This window comes from Coccidioides posadasii, chromosome 2 (genome assembly GCF_018416015.2).
Source record: "Coccidioides posadasii str. Silveira chromosome 2, complete sequence".
NCBI classification, from domain to species: Eukaryota; Fungi; Ascomycota; class Eurotiomycetes; order Onygenales; family Onygenaceae; genus Coccidioides; species Coccidioides posadasii.
The window spans coordinates 7241809-7264513 of NC_089408.1; the positions used below are offsets into that span (position 1 = coordinate 7241809).

Below are 22705 nucleotides of genomic sequence, written 5' to 3' on the forward strand. Positions count from 1 at the left end.
ATGGGGAAAAGGACTGGGCCAACATGACATGACTCCTAACATGATGCCTTGTTTCTATCACAGGCAGACAGGGTAATAATCAAAAAAAAAAAAGAAAAGAAAAGAAAAGAAAAAGGGCAACCGAAGTATATGGACAAAAAATTTAAACAAAAAAAAAAGGAAAGAAAGCAGCAACGTTTTCCCAAAATCCAGAAAATCTAATAATCGGATTCGTACACGGAATTACGATGCGGATAATGCGCAAAATTAGTCGTTGATTGTGAGAACGCTCCGGCACCAGTTCTTATGCGACGTTCTAGCAAGCGGGAAGAAAAGAAAGTGATTAGCATTCGTTATCCTCTGACCAAAGGAGGAACAGCGTATACAATACCTTTCTCAAAATCACGCCACCGCTTCATCGTGATCTTGCTGCTGTCGAACTCTCCCTCATACTCGATACCGGCCTTCTTCGTCTTCTCCCCCGCCGTCTTGCGCGTATCACCCCAGCTGAAGTCGTCGAATTTCCAGTAGGCGTACGTGGGCAGGACAAAGTTCCATATCGGCAGAGACAGCAGGTAAATAAACATCCACATGACGTAGGACAGGCGATGCGCCGTGACGACGATCAGAACCGCGGGGAGACCGAGAATGAGCGCGAGAAGGATGAGCGGAATGATCTGCACGGGTTTCTTGATGATGGAGATGATGACGACGTAGAAAGTGAACGAGATGGCGGCGGGGAGAACCAGGGTGCCGACGAGCTCCATGAACACGACGAACTGCATGCTGAAGCAGAAAGTACCGCAGAGGTCGCGCACGAGAATGAGTTCCATCAGGTTGTGAACGGTACTGTTGATCCACCGACGACGCTGAGAGAGAAGGACCTTGAACTCGTCCGGCACGGTTGTTTTGCACACGGCCTGCGGAACGAAGACCTGCTTGCGCTTGGGGAAAGTCTTGAGCATCAGCGTGGATAGGTATCGATCTTCGCCAAGAAGTAACAGGTTCTTTTTGTGCAGGGTGTCGACAACGTTCTCGGAGTAGTGCTCTACCACGTCCGGATTGGCAAGGATTGGCACCCAGTAGTTCTGTCCGCCCTTGGGGGCCTTTATGCGATACATACAGAAACACCCGGGCAAACAGGTAACACCACCGAAGACGGACTCGAAAGACTTTGACAGATGATGGGAGATGAAGTACTCAAACACCTGAATCATCGTGACCCAGCTCTGAGCTTTATTTGCAATCTTCGTCTCGCCGCAGAGACCCATAATTTCAGGATCGCTGACCATCGCAGAAATCATATGCGTAAGGCTGTCCGGGAACACCTTCGTGTCGGCGTCGACCATCAGAACGATCTCGTAGAAATCCGGCGATATTCCTGTGATCTTCCACAAGCCGTTGAACATTTCGAACTCGAGCTCGGTCATCCGCTCGTCAAACATGACTTTCTGAAGGAACGACATCAGGATGATCTGGCTGTCACGTTTACCTCTGTTTCCTGGTTTGCTGTTCTTCGCCTCGTCCGGGGTTCCGCATTTCACGATGACCATCATCGGAACGCGCTGCTGTTTCTCGCGGGGAACGACGGAATTCTCCCCATAATCGTAGAATCCGGCGTACACCTTGGCCATGTTGTGCCTCTTCGCTCCACTGGCAACGGCAACGTACGAGAACGCTTGGACATCTTCCGGTAGCACGGCGTAATCGCCCATCATGCCGAGACAGATCTCCGGAGTGGTCAAGCTTTCACCTTTACCCTTGATCATACCATCGCAGATAACGATGATCGTCTTGTGGCTGTTCGGATAGTCCGTCATGGCGATGGAATCTAAGGTTGTACGGAGACCCTCCTCACCTTCAGAGTACGCGGTGACCAGACAGATAGCATGCGCCAAGGGGTAGCCAAACGGTTGCCACTCGGGGGGTGGCTGGGGAACAACGGCCTCGTGGATAAGTTCGGCGGGACCCTGGCCCTCGATGTCGCTGATGGTAGAGTAGCGAGGATCCGGAACCATGAGACTGGACCGACTGGCGGCGACGCTCTGACGATTGAAGGGCTCGGCGCTCAGGGTAGCCTGGCTGGAATTTTGACCGGCTTTGTACATGGCGGACGGCGCGTTGAGGCGGCTGCCTGCGTTCTGGCTTGCCATTGTCGTCGGCACGGGGCGCTGCTTTTGAGCTCCCATGACGTAGGGGCTGGAGAAGCGGGATGTCGTGGGGAACAGGCTGCTTCCACGCTTTCCTGGCGCGGCGGGATCGTTCAAGCGTGGGCCAGGGCGATATATATCATCACTCCAGTCTTCGATCTGGCGCTTGCGCTCTTTCGATTGTGGATCGATCGCGGTCTTGGGAGCTGCAAACCGCCTTGCGATAAACCATTGGAAGCCCAGTGCGAGGAAGAACTTGACCGAAACAACGGAGAGGATGAACACCAACGAGATGTACAGGACGACCTTGGACGCGATACAGCCGACGGTTTCGGTGTCCACGGAGCCCACCTTGACGATCTCGGATAGACATCTCGCAATCTTCTTATCCTCGCCCGACTGGAACATATGAGTGATATCCACCCCCCTGAGGTCCGGGTTGGTGCGCAGATCATCGAATCGTGCCGGGTAGACGACCTGGCTGGTATTGAACCACGCCAGGAGATCTAGGTCGAGAACGTTGCCAGAGTAGACCACCAGATTACGGGTCTTGTTCTTGACGTCGTCCCAGGTGAAGTAGACCTCGCCAGCGCTTTTCAGGTTGTAGAGGGCTCTTCTCGCTTTGCCCGTGGTGTGGCAGGCGTATCCGGTGTATCGGGGCTCGGTGAAATTTGGCCTGGTCGAACCATCCTGGTTGAACAATGAGCAAGGGAAATACCAGCCCATCTCCTTTTCGGAATTCGTCGGTATCTCGGAATTTTCGACAGCGGTGATGAGCCCCTTGCACTCGCCGTTGACGTTCTGGAAGAGGAAGCTCGCGTCCTTGCCACCGTGTTTTTCGGGCAGGTCGAAGATGACGTTTGAACCGCCGGGAATGCCGATGGCGGCAGGATGGCTCGATTCGACCAAGTCGTACGCTTTGCCGTGGATGATCAGGTAGCCGAGACCGACGTGGTTGACCTTGAGCCGTACGCCTGGGCTGCCGCAGACGACCTGGGTGAAGCCAAAGGTGAGGAAGCCGACGAAGCCGCAGATCAGGAGGATCAGACTGATGAGGCCCATCTTCTCACGCCAGGCCCTCCTCTGCGCCTTGGCGGGCATCCCGAAGCACTTCAACAGGAAATCGGGGCACCAGAAGGTGACCATCGCGCAGTACACGTTCCAAAGGCTGGGCGGCCGGATCGCATCCAGCTCTTTCTGACGCCTCCTCTCCTCCTCTCTATGGGACCTGGACGCCTTCCGCGACAGTTTTCTGCGCACGTCATCCTTATTCTTGCCTCCGCCGGCACCACCGGCGGGGCGTGAGGATCTGGCGGCAGGGTGTGGCCCACGGCTGTAGTCGAGGCTTGGGATACCGCCGCCGCCGCTGCTGGCCTTTTCACGTTTCAAGCTCTTCGTGTCGGTGCTGCCGGAGCTGACGGTCTCGGCCTCGATGGGGTCCTCCATGACGGGTTCGTTCCCGGTCGTGGAGGGGTAGGTGGGCATGTTCTGGGCGTGCTGGCGGTAGTGGTAGTTTGGGTGGTCGCGGTTCATGCGGGTCCTCTCGGGCCGGACGAGGCTGCGCTTGCGGTTCAGGCCACGAGGGGAGGACATTGAGTCGTACTCCTGCGGCGAGGACGGGGAGGGGGAGCCGGTGGAGAAGTAGCCTTGATTCCGGCGCGACTGCGAGGAGGGGCTGGCGGGGCTGTCGGTGTATCCGCCCGACTCGATGTCATGTCTCCGCCGATGGTAGGAATCGCGGAAGGAGGGCTGTTGGGAGAGTTCATGCCTCCCAGGCCGTTGTGGGAGCGACATGGTTGTCAACCGCGCAAGTCGGACTGTGAAGGGTTCCCCGGTCAACCAATGAGCCCAAGGGATCTCACAGTGAATTGTATGTTGGGGGGGTATGAGAGGGAGATATGATAGGGAGGTATGAGAGGGAGGTATGAGAGGAGAGGGTTGGAACTGACGCTGTCTGATATCAACAAAAGGGAATTTTGGGGTGTGGTCCTGTTGGCGATATCAGGAGAGTATCTAAAGAGATTAGGGCTACGAAGCCATGCGATGCACCTCTGGATGGCTAACTAAGAGGGCCAGCCGAGAATAAAAGTAATGGTAACAGAAAAAAAAAAAGAAAGAAAGAAAAAGAAAAAGAGAGAGAGGTAATTGGGTAGGGTGAGAATGATGTCGTGGGGGTGTCCCGATGGTTGGGGAGCAGAAGTGCAGCCCCCTTCGAACCGTACTCGCGTCACAAAGCAGGGTCGGTGTATGTGTGTGTGTGTGTGTGAGAGAGAGAGAGAGAAAAGAGTGAGAGATTGGACACCGAAAAGACAACACGGGCAGAGAAACAGTGCAAAAAGAAGCGATCGCGATGCCAAGTCAGAGTGCAGATGGATGGGGATGGCGGAAAAGAAGGCGGGCTCTGAGGCGGAGTTGAGCGAGTGACGAGAAACAAGGAAAAACAAAGACGCTATCCCCCTTTTCTTTTTCTCTTTCTTTTTCTTTTTCTCTTTTTTTGTTTGTTACTAGTAGATTGGTGAGGTAAGAAGCGAGAGGCTCGATGGAGACAGGTTCAGGAGGGCATCGTGGAGCAAATCCAGGCACGAAGGCGCAGAGAGAGACAGAAAAGAACAAGACAAGACAGACAGACAAGAAACAAGAACAAGACAAGAACAAGACAAGACAAGACGAGACGAGACGAGAACAGAAGTGCTTCCTGGCTGGGGGTTTGCGCTGCTGCTGCTGCTCTGGCGTCTTGTAAATTCTGTATTGTTGTTGCAGTGAAAGAAAAACAAGGGGCAGTAGCCACAGAGACACCGCCGGGTGGTTTGGCTTGTAATATTTCCAGGCTTGTTGTCTGAGACATCCAGCCGACCATGCCTCATCTGGACAAGCGTCGCCGCGATGGACGAATCAGCGAGTGTGGAGCAGCAGGGACGGGGCGATGAAGCTTCCATAGTGGCGACGAACGCGGCGGCTGATTGGCCGTGTGGGATCGAGTCAGGCTCCAAAAATGGACAAGCTCAAGGTCCAGTAATTACCGTACGACGTTTCGCACGGGTCACGCCGGGCAGCGAGCCAATGGCGGGCACAGACGGACGGCCAATGCGAGCCGGCGAGTGGAGCATAAGTTTCACAATACAGGGCGTGACGGGGGAGATTTTCGCGACACATGGAACCGAGTGGCGGACTTGCCGTGGCCAGCCATTTCCATCATTTCCATCGTTCCATCCGGCGGCCTGGAGAACTCGGGGGAAAAGTTGGTGGGGTGAACCGATGTTACGATTGCCGGGCACGGCCGTCAGGCCACCACAGAGTCACGTAGTAGAGGTACTAGAGGGAGAGTATAAAGTAGAGTATGTACCTGCATTTGTGAACCCTCTCTTCTCTATCAGCTTTTCCCCACCAGGTGGTTTTTGTCGACCGGATCTCAGAAACTTCCCTCCCAACCCAATCCCGGCCCCGCCAAGTCCCGACGATACCCAGTCGACAGCACCCGAAAAGGGAAATAATGACAAATCGAGAAACAAACACACAGAGAGAGGATACATTATATACACACAGAGAGAGAGAGAGATAGAGAGAGAGTAAGTCCACACCAAGTTAATTAGCACCTGCACTCAATCTCATGTTGGGCAATAATTTTAAGGTTTGGCTACTCACTCATTGTAGGGTGGCTGTACGGAGTTACCGAGTACATCTACCGCATTCACACACACTGCCACCTATATAACATTAAGCTCTCAAACAACACATTGGATCTGATAAACTTCTTCTTCAGTGTGTCGACTGCTAAGAATGGAATGTCTGGTTACTCCGTACATGCCTCAGGGGGCCCAAGTCACTCAATGATTTGTTGAAGGCCTGACCCCACAACACTTTCGAACACTGATGTCAGAGGCTGAAGTTGAGCATCCATCCACCCTTCAACCACTGACTGACCCTACTTTCTTTTTCCATTGACAGGAGGGATTGGCATCAGTGAGGATTGTGAATAAGCATGGAACTAGCCAGGCGATGCCACACACTCTCAATTGAACCACAAAAGGGCAGAATCAGTACTCAATTGGACCACAAAGGGCAGAATCAGTCTGTTGTGAGACATCCGGTAGGCCGGTCTCAAAAAACCCCATCTGCTGTCATCGTCGTGTCGCTGCGCGATTTCTCTCAAACATCAATGGCAGCATCCAGGTCCAGCATCGCACTCGCCGCGCAGGGAAAAAAAAAAAAAAAAAAAAAAAGAGGACTTCAGGTCATACAACAGCTCCATCCTCCACTCAGGTAGATTGCAATGTGAACGACACGTGGGACACAGGGGCCCCAAGTATGGAATGGGCGAGCGCGGTCATGATGGCCCCCCACCAATCATCAGCACTGAGCTTGAGGATGGTGAAGGGAGGGAATGGGTGCAAAAACTGGCGTCCAACAGTTGGGATGGGTTTCGGTCCTGAGAAACATCAGGGAGGCAGTCTCCGGAGAAAGCTGCTCTTGTTCTTGAGAGCTCTCATCATGTACTGTCATGGTGAGCAGTAGTGTGTGGGGCAGCTGCCCAGAGTGTCAGTGACATTGAGAGCAAAACTTAGTTTATTATTAACTTGACTGCTGTATCATACAGCTGTCAGACTGTTCAACGAAGCTTGAATGACATGTTGATATGATATATATATAGTATTGAAAACAAGCTTTCATCTGATAGGCTAAGTTACTGGTAAACTTTGTCACCTATCGATATAATCTGCATGAGCATTTAACTTCCTCCCTACGTGTCCTTCAGCTGGTCAAGTCAAGAATCCACCATGATCCATGTTCTCCATCTGCCAACCGAGGATGGCGCCCTCGAAACGCTTCAGCCTCACGACTCCATCTTCCGCTACCATCTTCAGCCGTGGCACCGGCGTTGACGTGATCCACGTGGTGCAAGATGTTCTTCAGACCGGGGCGCTCGATGCGATTTACGAAAGAGAGGGGGGCCGAGATTGATCTACAAATACACAACACAGACATACCCCGTCTTTGTTGTTCATGTCAATACGCTCGAGGGCAGGAAGAATGCTGACTGAGCCAACAAAACTTTTCTCAATGAGCTCCCATTAACTAGTTCTTGCACTCAAGATTTGAAATAGCACAAATCGTGGTGTTTAGAAAGGAAGTTTTTTTTTTCATGCATAACCAGCCTCAGTTGACCGGGTTATTTAAAAGCAGCAGCCCCCCTCTAGTGCTACTCTGGGCCCAGAACGATATGTAGATAAAAGAAATTTGGAATAGCAATTTATGGGGACAAATCCTGATCATTAACAGGTAGTTTACCATGTTTAGTTGGTCCCGGTCTTTTAGAGACTGCTCGATTATAGGAGGTTCGGGTTCACTAATTGTTAGAGTCTCTTTTACAGAGTGCATCTCCACAGGCTAAAATATAATAATTAGGCAGGTTCAGCCCGCAAATTGAGGCTCAACAACAAACCAAAACACAAATAACATAATGCCGGAGGGGAAAGAGCCGGCCGCAGCATCCCTGTAGTAGCAAGACCGGTCTTAATTCGTCTTTGCTTTCTTCTTCCTCTCTTCTTTTCATTCCTTTCCTTTCCTCTTCTTCTTCTTCTTCTTCTTCTTCTTCTTCTTCTTCTTCTTCTTTTTATTCCTTTTCCTTTCTTCCTTTTCTTTTCGGCTGTGGCGTACTCTACAAATCTCTTGAACTGGTGGAGTCGAGACAGATGCGGTCAGAAATGCCGAATTGGGTTTGGTTATGCGGTCGACTCCAGATGGAACATCCGCTAATAGTCACGGCGTCTCATCCCACCCCTCCGAAGCATGCTGGACTGTGTGCATATATAGTCATGCTTATGCAGTTATGTTACTTCACAGTGTCAATATGCAGAGAGGGGTATCCAATTAAAAGAAAATAAAAAAAATAAAAAATAAAAAATTTTCAAATGAAAAGACAAGAAAAACAGAGTCAGGTCAGGTCAACTCGTGACAGGAGATGCATCTCCGGTGTCTTGGGTTCATGGCATGTCTCAGGCAAACAAAGAGAATCCCCGTCGTACATCATCATCATCATCATCATCATCCTGCTGCCCGCTTGCGACGAACCGCACGTGGCGGAGGCATCAATGCTTAGCCAAAGTGACTCGACGAAGCACGCAATATTTTCCCTTTTTCCCTTTTTTTTTTTTTTCCTTCTCCGCCAGACCGGCACACTCAGCCTCGCTCCCCACGTCGCTCGTCAAGCGAGAAAAAAGAGACCCGAGATGTGGAGGGGGCGTTACATATGCGGTGAAACTGTTTCGACGGGCTGAAATCTGTACGAATTAAGGACGTATATTTTCTCTCTCGCTCTCTCTTTTTAAGTTAGTTACTTTAAATGCAGCTGCATCTCTGCCGGGTCAGCCTATCTGGGGCAGAATCCGCCCCTGATCTGCGGCTGAGCAGACCCTCCGCTAGTCTGTCTGCCTTGATACGGAGGATTCTGTAGTAAAAGAAAGAAGAAAATAGAAGAAAGCAAAGAAGAAAATAGAAGAAGAGAAAATAAAATAAATTGAAATAAATTGAAATAAATTGAAAGAAGAAAAGAAGAAAAGAAGAGGAAGAAGATGAAGAAGAAAAAGAAGAAAAAGAATGAAAAAGAAAATACTCCATACTCCATCTTATATTCCATGCTGTTCTTCTGTGTTCGTCGAGATAAAAATAATTCCATCGGAGCCGTGGTAACTCATCGAAGCTGTCTTACTGGGGAACAGGCGTAATCGTGAACCAAAACCAGCCCTGACCGACCAGAGTTCCGTTTCCCCAGGCCCAGCGGGAAAAACGGGGGGGGGAGGGCGCCCTTCTGGATAACTCCCATGGTTTGACTGGGTGCGTGGGCGACTCCCATGGTTTTACGGAGCACTAGGCTCGTGGATAACTCCGTGGGTTCACTAAGTTTCCCATGGTTATTGGGGGCTCGCGGCACTGGCGCTCTGAAGCTGAGTTTCATGGCGCTTTGGGTTCGATCCCGCAGTTTTAAAAAAAGAAAAAAAAAAAAGTCCTGCAGTCTGGTCTGCCTTCCAGAGCCGCAGCGGAGGCGGAAAAAAAAAAATAAAAAATAAATGAAATTAAATCGAATTCAAAAACAAAAATAAAAGAAGGGAGGAAGAGAAGCAAAAAAGCATCAAAATCAAAAAATCAAAAAAATCAAAAAAAAAAAAAAAAAGAAAAGGGAGATCGTCTGTCTCCTGCAGAGCCGTTTTCTTTTCCCTTTCGACTCTGTGCCAGAAACGTTATTCTCTCCAGACATACAGGTAAGAAGTTCGGCTATTTAATTAAACACATCTCCGCAATCCCAGCAACCCGCGCCATTTATATTTTATCTTTTTATTTTATTTATATTTATTTCTCCCTCTCTCGCTCTATCTCTTCTTCCCCCCCTGCTGTGCTGGAGGCCTGGGTGTCTGTGTTGAGACAGGTCCGTTAGCCCCGTTAGATCGTTTTTGACGAGGTCGTTGAAACTTAACCAACTCCTCTCCAAACTGCCAACTGCCCGCTCGCGTCCCACGTTTTCCGGTCTCTTGGATCTTCTTCGCCCTCCCTCCTCCAACTCCACCTCCAGGAAACCCGGCTCGAAATTCCACGCATTCATTCTTTTCTTTTCCTTTTTCTTTTTTTCTTTTTTCTTTTTTTCTTTTTCTTTTTCCTTTTCTTTCTTTTCCATGCGGCCATTCGAAACTCTCCATGTGTCCTCCTGTCCCGGTCTATTGACTTCTCTCACTCATTAACCTCTTGTTCTCCTGTGGCTGAGTTTAGGAGAGAGGTACCTCTCGTCGTCTTCCCGCCGCAAACTGTCGTTACCCCCTTGCGTCACATTTGTCGTTACTCCGTGTTCGTGTCGTCCTTTCGCCTCTCCCCCCCCGGCGGCGTCACGTTCGTACGTTCGTCCACACACCCTCGAGCCTAATCCAGCCCTGCTCAGAGGAATAAAAATCCAGTTGTAGGTTTACCGAGGCCAGGCTCCTAAAGAAAACAAGGAAAAAAAAAAAGGAAGAGAAAGGTAAAAGAAAAAGGAAAAAAAAAAAAAAAAAAAAAAAAAAAAAAAGAAGAGACAGGTAAAAGAAAAAGGAAAAAGATTCCCAATTACTCTGGCTATACTACCATTCTCCTCGGGGGTTGAAATTCCACAAAGACCAACCCATCCGTACAGTCTCTTCTCCCCCCTTTTCTCCCTGAAAAAAAAAGAAAGAAAGAAAAAAAAAAAAAAAAGGAAAAAAAGGGCCCTACAGGCAGTGTGCCGTAGTTGGGTATTCCAAGGTCGCACAGAGATCTCCCACGGCAGCTCCCCATGTGTACCTGTGTTCTCCGATGACGTTGCGAGGGTAGTTTTTTAAACAAACCGAAGATCACAGACTCCATTCGACCAACATTGCAGTGTTCTTCCCAACCCTCCCTCTTTCATAGCCCCTCCGTCGAAGGCCACAGTGTCCCCGGACCTGAACCCCTCCACCATCTGCGGCTTGACAGCATCCAGATGACCGGCGTGTAAGCCTCGAAGACACAGTCAGGAATCATCCGTTCAGTTGTTGCTGGGACAAGAAAAGGAAAAAAGAAAGGAAAAAGGAAAAGCACAGTAAGAGTTTCACCTGGGTGTGAGAACTTTTCTCTTGGGTGCTCTATAGGATATACGTACCCTTCTTGTCCTTTTAATGCTCCATCTGATTCTGTTCCAAAAAAGGAATTGTGTTGAATTGGTAGATTCGCAAGCAATTCCCGCAGATATTTTCCCATCATGAGTCGGACAGCGGAGCTACAGCCTCCCCTCTCCCCCCCTGAGCCAGCGTACCTCAGGTCCTCGGCTCCGTTTCCTTCCCCTGATCAGAATCCACCTCCACCTCCGCCCCTGATGTCTCCAAAGAACTCGAGCAAACATGTCTCGAGACTCTCGCTTCGTGAAATACCGAAAAGAAAACCTGTCGGTCTTTCCGAACTGGAGGCCCACGAAAGTGCCGTCATGCACCATTCGCCAGTGTCGCCCGTGAGGATCGACGATCCTTCTATAATACCAGAAGCTTCATCTGCTCTCGTCGAGGATGTGAGGAATCTAAGGTTGTCCCAGGAATCCGGGAATGACTATAGTTATCAAGAATATCCCCCTCGCCGCAGCTCCTTGTACCAAAGTCCTCCCCCTGTTCAGTACTCGCAAGATCAGCACGGGCCCGTGGACGACACATCGGGTATTCCCCCGCGAGGCGATTCGCTCAATCATGCCGGGATGCCGCAGCAATTCTCACATTTGAATGGGCAAGGGCGCCAGGTCGAGACGAGAAGTTCATCGAGTAGAAACAGCCTCGAAAGCTTTCCCGAGGAACAAGAAAGCACCCAAGGAAACCACGAGCCCGAGATCTACCAGCCCCTGCAGTATCACCATCAGCCTTTCCAGGAGCATCTGCTCGACCGTGTCGGGCATCGCGGATCAAAGAGCACAGTCGTTTCGGCTTCCGACTCCTCCTCTACCGGAGGGCAATCAAATCACCTTGCACCGGGAGGGTTGGTGGTTCCACGCCCACCGTCAGCATATTCGGATGGTAGGGGCCGCACACGTTCCCTCCAGCTCTCTCCTTACGGTCATGCGCGCGCGGTATCCTCTCACTCGGCTGCTTCTCCAGACACCAGACCCCTGTCCTTCGTGGACTTGATGAACGTACCGTATCCACAACCCCCTCCGGCTCCTGCGACTCTCAGCAATGCGCATCTGCGGGCGTCCGTGGGGAACAGCGCTTCTCTGCTAAGCCATAAGCAGACATTTGAGATGTACCTGGCGAACGTCAAGAAAACTAATGACTCAGGGGCGCAATATGAGTTTGCGGTGTTTATGATCCATGCCGCACAAGAGACTTCTCGGCCGGATTCCCCCGCCGCCTCCAAACAGCAAGAAATCGGGTCCGATATCTCGAAGGCGGAATTGCTTCGAGAAGCCAAGGCGATCTTACAGCGTCTGGCTGATCGTAGTTATCCGTACGCGCAGTATTATCTCGGTGATGGGTATGCCTCGGGTCTTTTTAACAAGGGAAAACCGGATTATGACAAAGCTTTCCCGCTATTCGTCGCTGCCAGCAAACATGGTCACGCGGAAGCTGGGTACCGTGCCGCCCTCTGCTATGAGTTTGGCTGGGGAAGCAGGAAAGACGGCGCAAAAGCAGTCCAGTTCTACCGACAGGCAGCATCCAAAAACCATCCCGGGGCAATGTTACGATTGGGAAAAGCGTGTCTGACTGGCGATATGGGTCTTAGCAAGCGCTATCGTGAAGGCATAACCTGGCTGAAGCGAGCCACCGAATCGGCGGATTTCCAATACAATGCCGGCCCGTACGAGCTGGGTCTCCTCCACGAAACTGGTTATGGAGACGATGTCTTCCAGGACGAATCCTATGCGGCGCAGCTGCTTACGAAATCTGCGGAACTCGGACATGCGGAGTCGAATTACCGACTTGGAGATGCGTATGAGCATGGGAAATTGAGCTGTCCGCGAGATCCGGCCCTCAGTGTGCATTTCTACACGGGTGCTGCCCAGTTGGGACACCCGATGGCGATGATGGCTCTCTGCGCCTGGTTCATGGTGGGCGCGGAGCCCATGCTGGAGAAGGACGAATATGAGGCGTACGAGTGGGCGAAAAAGGCGGCTGAATGCGGTAAGTCTCCTTTCCTTTTCCTTTTCCTTTTCCTTTCCCCTTTTTTTTTTTTTTTTTATGGTTTCCCCGAAATACATCCCACAAAGTAGTACGCATATAGCCATATGCTGATTTTGGCAAAAACCTGCAGGGCTTGCGAAAGCGGAGTATGCGGTGGGCTACTTCACGGAGATGGGCATTGGGTGTCGGCGTGACCCTCTCGAGGCCAATGTGTGGTACGTTCGCGCAGCTGACCATGGCGATGAGCGCGCCAAACACCGCATCGCAGCAATTAGAGCTGCTGCGTCAGGCGCTGATCCCAAGTCGGCGGCGCGGCGGACGCACGGGAAGATTGGAAAACCTGACCCTGCTACACAGAGTAAGTTTCTTTTTATTTTTGCCCTTCCCACTGTGCCTTGTGAGCGTGTGATTCTGATCCAAGTTCTACAGACGATAAGGGGAAAGGCAAGAAGTTCGGTCTCTTCTAGTTCCCAACCTCCTCATTTCTTTCTTTTTTATTTTATTTTATCTTTTTCCGCCGCCAGGACCATCACCTTGTCCGAAACGACTTGTTGCTATTGGGAGCCGCGTATATTCGTCACGGTCGCACAGCATTATCCCATCCGTTACGCTAATTGTTCGAGACATGCATTGAGACGGGTTGATTTTTTTGTTTTCATTGACGCCTCCACTCGCAGAACCGCCTCGACATGAGAAACATGAATTTTCTGTCCTTGATTGTCCAAGATTTTCGCCGCTGACCGACTTACTAGAGAAGGGAGAGAGAAAGTCTTAGTTCCTTTTTTTGTCTTTTTGTTTTTTCCAAATATTTCTCGCGATTTGGCCCATATTTGGCAAGTTTTCATCGCATTGCATGTCGGCACCAAATTCATTCCCTCCAATGATTGATTTCCCTGCAATTAAAGCTCTCATTGCCCATCATATATCATACCGCTTCTGCAGCCTCGTGCTCCCCTTTTATCGTCTCCCCATTCAGCATTCATTGTGCATAAATTTTCACCCCATCTTAATGACTGATTAGCGACATGCAAATATCCTCTCGCTTATATATCCCCCTCCTTCTTTTTTTTTTCTTCTTTCTTTTTTTATTTTAACTGGGCAGAAATACGCATCTTGAAGAATACCATCATTCCAACGCTACCTGGGCATTAACAACACTCCCTCCGCCCTGGTCTTGGGTTGTGTGAATTTTTTTTTTTTTTTCTTAATGCCTTTGGATTATGGGCTTGACAAACTCCCTTGACTCTGTTGCGTTGCCGTTCATACATAGTTCTCTTCTTTTCTTTTCTTTTCGTTTTTTTTTGGACGGCGGGTGTTTTGGGTGTGTGTTTGGCTTGGGAGAGGGTTTCTTTTCCCTTTTGTTCTCTGGGATTATTTCTTGTTGATATCCTCCTCCCCGCTTTCTTTTATTTTCCGTCTTGACCTATATTCGGATTATACTTGCAAATATAAAAAACGGAAAAAAGTTAGAAAAGAAAAGACAGAATAACTAGTAATTACTAATAAGAATGATTTGGGCATGACCTGTTTTTCGGTTTTCCTTTTTTTTTTTTTTTTTTTTTTTTTGTTTTTGTTTTCCCTCGCATTTTGGGTATATGTAATGTAAATGTGCGAGACTTAATGGTGAAAGGAGATGTTGATTAATTTTTATTAACCTATGTCTATGTCTATCCTCTTTCATGCGAAGGCGTCTATAGACAGATGCAAAATAAAAATAAAAAAAATGAAAAAATGAAAAAAATGAAAAAGAAGTTTCAAGGCAGAGGAAGGAAATACGTGACGACCTTAGCCCCGAGTCCTTAAAAACGCCATTCAAAAACACCAGTATTCCGAGTGGAGAACTTCGTGAAATCGGGAAATGTACAGGGAGAATCCTCATAGAAACGCCAATTGCTGCCCCCTCCGAACAACACCACCAGATTTGAGCGAGAAGTAGGAGAAGAAGAGGGAAGCCTATTTCTCCGAGGCGACCTCAGCATCCCTGCTTTTCTTCTCGCGTATCGTCTGCTCCGAATCAATCCCCTTGTTCAGATCATACGACTCCGTGAACAAGCTCAACACCCCCGCAACCCCGATCAGCGCCGTGCACACCGCGTACACGATCCGCAAACTATCCGTGTACGCTTCTTTCAAATTATCCTTCTCCATCCCCGCAGGCATCGCGCGGACGATCTGCACCAGCCCGGCCGCGTCTTTGCTGTACGCACCCGCTAGCGGCGCGAGGTCGGGATATCGAAGCAGATTTTCATGCATTTGATTCTGGAATATGACACCTCCAATGGCCACGCCGATGGCCTGTCCGAAGGCGCGGAAGAAGCTGAACATCGCGACGGCGATAGACATGTGCCCGCTCAGAGCGGAGGCTTGGATCGCGAAGGCAAGGGAAGGGAAGAGCATACCTAGACCCAGGCCGGCGGGGAGTGTCAGGAAGATCCATCCTGCTATGCTGGTGTGCACGTCGAGAACGCAGAACAGGCCCGTACCGAGAGTGGCGAAGAAGAATCCGATCCAAATGGCCCAACGGTAGTGGCCTGTTTTGGTAACGACTATGCCAACGATAGCGGCGGAGGGAGCCACGGTGAAGGATAGGGGGAATAAGCTGACGCCTGCGATGATTGGGGAGTACTCCTTGACTGTTTCATAGTAAAGAGGCATGTAGTAGAGTGCACACCAAAGGACAAGCCCGTGCAGCACGGTTTCGATATATGTTAGGATAGCCGTGCGAGTGGCGAAGATGGTGATGGGGATCATGGGCTCAGCCGCGAAATAAGTCTCATAGACGAAGAACGCAATCAGGCCGACTGCACCAACAATCAGTGGCACAAGCGTTCTCCAGGAGTCCCAGGGATACATCACTCCCCCCCAAGTGACTGGGATCAGAAAAGATGTTGCGCTTCCAATGAAGATGATTGAACCAACGTAATCGATTCGCCGGAGTTTAGACATCAGTGACGAGGGAAGGAAGTTGAGTTTTAGGAAAAGGATGACAAAAACGATACCGAATCCAATGAAAGGGAAGTTAATATAGAAGATCCATCTCTAGAACACGGTCAGTGATGTGGAGTGACTAGCCAACTTCTGCGGGAAAAGCTTACCCAGGAGACATCTTGAGAAAATCCTCCGCCCAAGATCGGTCCAGTAACAGATCCTACACTCCACATGGCGCTAAGAATACCAAAGTACTGGCCTCGAAGTCTCAAGGGAACCAGATCAGTCACAATGATTTCAGACAGGGCAATCAAGCCGCCGCCTCCAACTCCTTGAATTGACCGTCCAACCAGCATGTGGGTAAAATTTTGCGCCAGGCCGGCAACAAGGGACCCGGCCAAGAAAAACGCAATTGCCGTGAGAATTAAGGGTTTGCGGCCGAAAATATTGGATAATGATGCAAACGTGGGTTGGAACACTAGGAAAATCCCATCATTGGTCAGCCATGCGGTCTTGGGTTGCCAATCGACGCCGAAAATGGGGTCAGTTCGGGGGGTTCATACCGGTTGAGCAGAGAAGAAACGATGTTCCACTCCAGAACGCTTCAATTGCCGTTCCATGGAGCTTGGAGGCGATGATCTGAGAAGATAGATTTAGTGTCGGCGAGCCAGCCAACTTTAGACGGGTAATTTGCCAGAAAAGACTCACCGGCAAAGCAACAGATATCGAGGTACCATCAAGAGCTACCATTAAGGTGAGAGTAGCGAGAGTCATGAAGACGAGCCATGAGCGAGTTGACAGTTTGAAATTCTCTGCCCCGTCATCTGCTTTGAGCGAGCCTGTTGATGACGCCTGGGCCGATCTTAGTATGCCGTTGTGCCCTGCATATTCCTCTTCGGATCCTTTCTCGCCATTTGCTGGTCGCTCGAGAGGGGTTTTTGGCGACGTTGACCAGTGTTCTTCCACCATCATCTTTCTTCCAAAAACTGGCTGAACTGCTGTGTTCTACAGTTGTCGTGAACCAGGGCCGTTTCACCAGTGTCCTCAACGCAATACCAAACAGACACGAATATCTAGCGAATCAGGATCCCTGGCTTGGGGAGTCCAAAAAGTATGCGAAAAGCTTTAGAGAGAGAGCCTGATAGAGAGCGGAAGAGGGTATATCGTCTGATCAAATAAGATCAAGTTGGCCAAAGAACAATCAAGGAATGGGGGAATATTCCCATATATACGAGGTTCAACATCTCCATCTGGATCTTCATTTTGAATCTTTTCCAAGCGTGATTCATCTCAGCAACATTTATCCGGGAATCCCGGATCGGACTAATTGTTTGCATCCTTTTCTGAATCATGGCTGGTAGGGATTGATGAACTCATTTTGTGCTAGAGAAGTAAGCGATGTTTTGCAAAAGCTGGTATAGGCAGCTAGATTTCTCCAAAGGTGATTGACGGACATGGGCGCCATGCTTTTGCTTCGGACGTAGTTAGCATGAAAGTGGAGTTGAGCCCTGCCATTTGTTAATCCACGTTTCCGTTAGCAGCAGCGTAGGGCGCTTGCTGCTTGCATCTGGAGGACCCTGCCATGATTTTGGGTCCTCCTCAAACACGGGGCCCTGGCGTTTTGAAAGATCTTCCGCTGGCCTGGAGCATGCCCAGCGCTTCATGACGTCGAGGCGGATCAGGAACCGATCGGGCTCGGCTGAATACCACTCGCAGTGCCTACCGCATTGGGTATAGCGTACGGAGCTAAGCCAGCTCGGCGTCAAAGTTCATCCGAACGCGAATCCAATGAGGTCAACACTACGACAGTTCAGGATGCTGCATTTCCCAGCTCGATACGATAAGAGACACAGCAGGGCTGTGGGTATGAGTTGGCCCAATGGATCGGGGGCCTGTCATTCTCAAAGTACAAGTTTGGTTGAAAATAAAGATCAGTAGCTTCTATTGACAGTTCTGAGTAAACATATTCTAACTGTATGTAAATCTGGGGAGTTGTTTGGAAGCAAGTTTCTTCTCTTTTTTTTTTGGAGGAGTTGGAGAGAGAACAGAGCTGTCTAACAGTTCCGCGGACCAGCTCCGTCTAGGGCGTGGAGGTAAACCGGTGGTGCGCAGACAGCAAGAGAAACTAAAAGGCCTCAAATCCGCACGCGGAAAGGGGAAGAGGGAATATACAAGATAACTCTAAAATGTTCAGCAAAACCACACACAGAGTCGAAATTGAAATCTTTGAAAAGCTACAAGAAAGGTAAATGATAGGAAGGAAAAAAGCCGAATAACTCAATGAAAATATGCACCGGCCAGCATGACCCTCCAGGAAACCGCAATATGTGAATCAAAATCCCAAATAGAAGCCCTCTCCGGAACGTTGATATCGAAGACCAGCTACCAATCATCATCATCTTGCTCTTTTCCTTGCATAGCGCTTTGCCTGGCCCTCAGGGCTTCTGCAAGACCACCCGCAATGCTCGCATTGCTTAGACTGCTTGGAGTGGCGCGACCACTACCAGCCGGCGACTCATGCGAATTCATGCTTACTGCGCTGTCTCGAGGGGCTGCGGCAGGGGCTGCTTTGCGATTTATATCTGGACGTTTAAATGGAGGAGTCGGAGGAGCCGGTTTGGCCTTCGCAGCTGCACCGTTGACGCGTGATGGTCCATTGGGTAATGTATTCGATACGGCAGACTTTGACTGTGGTGGAAGACTAGGTGGTGGCGGAGGAAGTGATGGAGTTTTAGCTACTATTGGCTCAAGATAGGCCTCGGGAGCCCATCCCTGGGCTGATGTCTCTAGATTCATACACAACCACCAACCTATGAAATAGTTAGCTGTGTTGCGGAGTTGCAAAGCGGAAGAACGTTGGATAAGATTATACCGTTGCTCTCTTTCGTAACCACCTGCACAATTTCACCTTTTCGAAGCGGTAATTCATTCGATCTGCCGCTGTCAAAGTCATAGAGGGCTTTGGCAGTATCTTTCTTCGGGGTGGGAGGCTGGGTCGGTGGGGGCGGAGGGGGAGGTCGATTTTGGGAGCCTGAGTTAGTTCGAGCATGTGCTGCAGCGACTGCAGTAACGGATTGTGCTACCGGTTTAAACTTCTCACCAGCAGGCTGCTTCGCTGCCCGCGGATTTTCAGGGAGATTTTGAGCAACTGGTTTGGGCCGTGGTGCAAGCTTGGACGGCCCACCTCCTGGGCCACCAGGTCGCAACAATTTGCCCTTGGTTATTGGTTTACCAGGGACCTGTTTTGGTCTCGGCGTAGGTTTGGAAACCGAATTCGCCGGTTCTCCCGGACCAGTACGAATCGTGCCACTCTTGTAGACATCATCACGAGGTACTGCAGGATCCTTAACTGCCTTTACGACAGCCAGCTTGCCTGGTTTCTTGTTATACTCGATGCTATAAACTTGTTAGCATACGGCGACAGAAGAAGCAACCTTGCACACTCACGTTTCTCCAATTCGCAAACTAAGCTGGCCTCGGAGTGCATTTGTGAGGTAGGTAAAGAATTCCGTCTTGAAGACGCAGCTGATGAGAGGATCAGGTTCCTGTTGAGCCCCAACCCCAATGGAGAACCAGTCATCCTTCAGATTTGAGGTGCTGACGAACTTGATGGCGCCGATTGGAATCATGCGCTCCGCCAATATGCTAAGTTGATTATTCACAAACTTTTGCACAACAACGTACACATTGCGGGAAGTCTGGGCATATGATATTAGCCATGAGCCATCAAAGACTGTGATAAGACTTACCAGTATTAATAGACGAGGTGAAGGTTTGCTTGAGCGACCAAATTTAGTCACCAAGAGTTCGCATCGACACGAATATAAGACATTTTCCCCACCTAGCCCATTAGACAAAGTCGTGCGCATTATGTGGGATGAACAACTTACTGCTAATATTGATCGAGCTCTTAATGATGTCCCCCATATCACCGGCGTTACTAATTCCGAGATAATCGCCTAGGAACCTCCTCGAGCCAACTAGACTATATCTTCGGCGCTCCTTCCTACCACCTAGAATTTTATGACCCTGATCACGCAGTTTGATGAATTCAAGCCCCCCGGTAACTCTTCTCCAGAATCGTTGAATGCGGATGGCGCACTCGGTCCGGTATCTCAGATAGTTACGCCAAGCCCGTTGAATTCTTGTAGCCATGTTATGCCAATATCGATCTCGCATATGCTCCAGTGCGAAAAGTGTTTCGGGAGTCTTGATAAACGCTTTCGTAACACCCATTTGATATTCTTCTGGAGGAATGCTGGTATCCTTTAAGATCTGGCGGGCACCGGATTCGGCATCGCCTGTCCAAGTATACTCCCCCGCATACGATGTCTTCGGAGAAAGAAGATAGAACCGCTCAACAAACTTTTCGAACGTTTGACGATAAGCAAACCCTGCTCTTCGAATTCGAACATTCTCTTGTAAACCGAGATATTTAATTTGATGGATCACGTTTGCAACGTTGTACTCAGACGGGGACTTGTTATCGTTTGGTTTGATTGTTCGAATATAAGAGGGTTGCGCTTTCGCCAACGTTGTGACGAGATCGTTAGCAGATGCCTTAATCTTGTCTCCTGCGGTCGGAGGCCGACGTTTATCATCTTGATTCACTCGGTTCGGGAAAAGTGTATGCAAAAAGCTATTGGTGCTAGAATTAACGAGATTCAGAAGATCTTTGAGGAGCTGGTCTTTATTTTTATCTGTCATTCCCTCCACAGCATAGGCAACATCTCCGGCATAATGTTTGACGATAAATTGACCCTGCCGGGACTCAAAGTTAGGATTTTGAGACAAAAAGTTTAGTCTTCCAACGAAGGTCTGGTCAGCCGCCCCTGAATCGGCATGGGCGGTCGCACAGGCATCATTCAGCGCTGCAAAGACACCAGGCGGTCTCTTGTCTTCGATCAACTGGCAAACAACTTTGTTGTCGAAGTATTTGATTGGCGTCCACTTGATCTGCTCTCGAGCATATTCCTCCTGCTCAGTTTTCAAGGTTAACTGAATAAAAATCTGTTGTAGCTTTTCGTTGACATAGTTAATGCAGAGTTGTTCGAATGAATTTCGTTCAAAGATTTCGAACCCGTAAATATCTAAAATACCGATCGTGTTTGTCACGGTGCCTTTTGCGGTCAACGATGCATTGACTCGCTGGACGATCCAGTCGAATAAATTGAAGTAAAGGGCCTTTGCTAGAGCATCCCGTACTGCAGTAGCCTGTACTGTGTTTAGGGGAACCTCATATATCGAGCCTCTTCGCCCACCTCGCGCTGTCTCGACAATTCTTTGGGTTAGCGCTTTCTGCACTCCCTCAGCATCCACTTCTAACAGATACGCAACAAAATCGATAATGGATTGATCATTTATGGAAGCATTAGAATGATCATCTTCTTGGAATTGCATATTTCCTAACCACAATATAGCGGATAGGACGCGAAAGATATTATCTTGCTCAGCTTGACGAAGACCAATAATTCTCATTGCCTCTATTGTGTCATTGAAGTCTGCGGCATCATTCATCCCGGAAACGTCGAAGCATTGTGAGCGGCTGGTATATACATACGACTGGGGCTGCTGGATACCGAAAGCATCTATACCATGTTAGATTCCATGTTGCCAGGAAACATAGGATGTATTACCTCTGTAGGATTGCGGGGCAGCTTTAGTAAACTGATAGAATATGTGGAAATTTCGTTCATTCTTTATCTGGCCCACAACTCTAGACTTCTCGAGAAGATAGTTTGTAATGGTCGCGCCGACCGGTTCTCCGACCGAGTTGAACTGCAGCTCCAGGTATTTTCCGAATCTTGAGGAATTATTATTTCGCAGAGTCTTCGCGTTTCCAAAGGATTCGAGGAGTGGATTTGTGGCAAGAACCATGTCCTTTGTCTGTTGAATCGAAGAATCTGTGCCGCCGGACACGTTTGCGATATACTGCATAAGACGCTTTGCGGCTTCCGTTTTCCCAGCTCCTGATTCCCCAGAAATAATGACGCATTGGTTTTCTTTATATGCTTTCATATTATAATATCCGGCTTCGGCCACTGCAAAGACGTGTGGAGGAACTTCGAGCCGGTTCTTCCCCCGGTACGATTCGAGGACCTTATCGGTATAGATACCCACTGCCACATATCAGGTCGAGGAAATCTTAAATCGGTCTGAAGTACTTACAGTCCCGGAACGGATTGACAGAGACCAGCACATGTCCAATGTATGTCTGGTGTCGGCTAATGTTAGTAAGGAAGCAATATACCAGTCAGGGGCTGGGGGGGGCATGAAATACATAAATCTCGCCGTGCTCAAAGCGCTTCTTCAAGTTCTCATTGATAGCCTCATTGGAGACTTTACTGAGCAGTGTTAGATCTGAGACACCGATTTCCTTTTTCTTCGTGCTCTCGAACACGGCCTTTTTAACTTGAGGCCTGCCGCCAGCGCCCGCGTCATCATGTCTCGATCGCCCAAAGCCTCTACTCTTTTTCTCTTCCTTGTTTTTGAAAGGGCGTTTTGATTGACCCTATGGTAAATCATATCAGTACCAAAGATCATGCGTTTCTCCACGTAAATTAGTGAAATCCAAGCGGGGAGGTCGGGCTCACCATGGCTCATTGGGTGCCGTGCGCGAAGTGCTCACCGGAACGGTTTCCTCAATAACTTGACACTGATTGCTCCAAAATCTATAGTCAAAAGCGGTACGGCCGAAACAGCCAATCTAAAAACGCTGGGAATAGTATCAAAGAGCGAATATAAGTATACGGATCAGGTTGGGATGCGATTATCTGCGATGACCCAACTCTTCCCCTCTGTCCCTTGGACACCTTTCGCGGCGCGGCGGATTACGTAACCACGATGATGCAGCCAGGTGGCAGCCAGTCTTGGCATTCTGCGCCACAGCGCCCCATCTACTCTGCACCGGGCCGAGAATTATCCGAGCATCCTGATTTGTGATAAAGGTCGTGGCAAGCTGCGATCAACGTATGATATTGCCCAAGTTGATCCTGTATAATACTTATGTACTTT

The 22705-nt window shown here is 49.5% G+C and overlaps 6 protein-coding genes across 6 annotated transcripts; 2 read left to right on the forward strand and 4 right to left on the reverse strand.

The window, feature by feature from the left end:
• Positions 1 to 197: 197 nt before the first annotated feature.
• On the reverse strand, positions 198 to 4709 carry CHS3 (Chitin synthase, class 3; the record flags this gene model as incomplete). Its single annotated transcript, XM_003070535.2, has 3 exons — positions 4079 to 4709; positions 371 to 3946; positions 198 to 295 (listed from the first exon to the last, which is right to left on the reverse strand). Exons 2-3 carry the CDS (start codon positions 3921 to 3923, stop codon positions 198 to 200), a joined length of 3651 nt encoding a protein of 1216 aa, XP_003070581.2. The 5' UTR covers positions 3924 to 3946; positions 4079 to 4709.
• A 3329-nt stretch (positions 4710 to 8038) lies between these two features.
• Positions 8039 to 8404, forward strand: D8B26_004782 (uncharacterized protein; the record flags this gene model as incomplete). Its single annotated transcript, XM_066124594.1, has 1 exon — positions 8039 to 8404. One exon carries the CDS (start codon positions 8039 to 8041, stop codon positions 8402 to 8404), a length of 366 nt encoding a protein of 121 aa, XP_065980675.1.
• An 827-nt stretch (positions 8405 to 9231) lies between these two features.
• D8B26_004783 (uncharacterized protein) lies at positions 9232 to 10108 on the reverse strand. The gene is made up of 2 exons (XM_066124595.1): positions 9899 to 10108; positions 9232 to 9842 (listed from the first exon to the last, which is right to left on the reverse strand). Exon 2 carries the CDS (start codon positions 9793 to 9795, stop codon positions 9451 to 9453), a length of 345 nt encoding a protein of 114 aa, XP_065980676.1. The 5' UTR covers positions 9796 to 9842; positions 9899 to 10108; the 3' UTR covers positions 9232 to 9450.
• A 755-nt stretch (positions 10109 to 10863) lies between these two features.
• D8B26_004784 (uncharacterized protein) lies at positions 10864 to 14222 on the forward strand (the record flags this gene model as incomplete). Its single annotated transcript, XM_003070536.2, has 3 exons — positions 10864 to 12763; positions 12894 to 13121; positions 13193 to 14222. 3 exons carry the CDS (start codon positions 10864 to 10866, stop codon positions 13228 to 13230), a joined length of 2166 nt encoding a protein of 721 aa, XP_003070582.2. The 3' UTR covers positions 13231 to 14222.
• Positions 14223 to 14528: 306 nt separating this feature from the next.
• Positions 14529 to 16941, reverse strand: D8B26_004785 (uncharacterized protein). Its single transcript, XM_003070537.2, has 4 exons — positions 16400 to 16941; positions 16255 to 16330; positions 15859 to 16169; positions 14529 to 15802 (listed from the first exon to the last, which is right to left on the reverse strand). Exons 1-4 carry the CDS (start codon positions 16661 to 16663, stop codon positions 14717 to 14719), a joined length of 1737 nt encoding a protein of 578 aa, XP_003070583.1. The 5' UTR covers positions 16664 to 16941; the 3' UTR covers positions 14529 to 14716.
• A 680-nt stretch (positions 16942 to 17621) lies between these two features.
• MYO1 (class II myosin) lies at positions 17622 to 22445 on the reverse strand. The gene is made up of 9 exons (XM_003070538.2): positions 22285 to 22445; positions 21972 to 22202; positions 21860 to 21905; positions 21328 to 21810; positions 19582 to 21279; positions 19441 to 19532; positions 19139 to 19389; positions 18564 to 19087; positions 17622 to 18501 (listed from the first exon to the last, which is right to left on the reverse strand). The coding sequence occupies exons 1-9, from the start codon at positions 22285 to 22287 to the stop codon at positions 18074 to 18076; spliced, it is 3756 nt and encodes a 1251-aa protein (XP_003070584.2). The 5' UTR covers positions 22288 to 22445; the 3' UTR covers positions 17622 to 18073.
• Positions 22446 to 22705: the final 260 nt, after the last annotated feature.

Coding starts and splice junctions, on each gene's coding strand:
- D8B26_004785 (XM_003070537.2), bottom strand. CDS start 16,663: ATGATGGTGGAAGAACACTGGTCAACGTCGCCAAAAACCCCTCTCGAG. Junction 16,170..16,254: donor GTTTCTTCTCTGCTCAACCG/GTATGAACCCCC, acceptor GGATTTTCCTAG/TGTTCCAACCCACGTTTGCA. Junction 15,803..15,858: donor TTTCTCAAGATGTCTCCTGG/GTAAGCTTTTCC, acceptor ACCGTGTTCTAG/AGATGGATCTTCTATATTAA.
- D8B26_004783 (XM_066124595.1), bottom strand. CDS start 9,795: ATGGAAAAGAAAGAAAAGGAAAAAGAAAAAGAAAAAAAGAAAAAAGAA.
- MYO1 (XM_003070538.2), bottom strand. Junction 19,533..19,581: donor GAGCTCGATCAATATTAGCA/GTAAGTTGTTCA, acceptor CTAATGGGCTAG/GTGGGGAAAATGTCTTATAT. Junction 19,390..19,440: donor CACCTCGTCTATTAATACTG/GTAAGTCTTATC, acceptor TCATATGCCCAG/ACTTCCCGCAATGTGTACGT.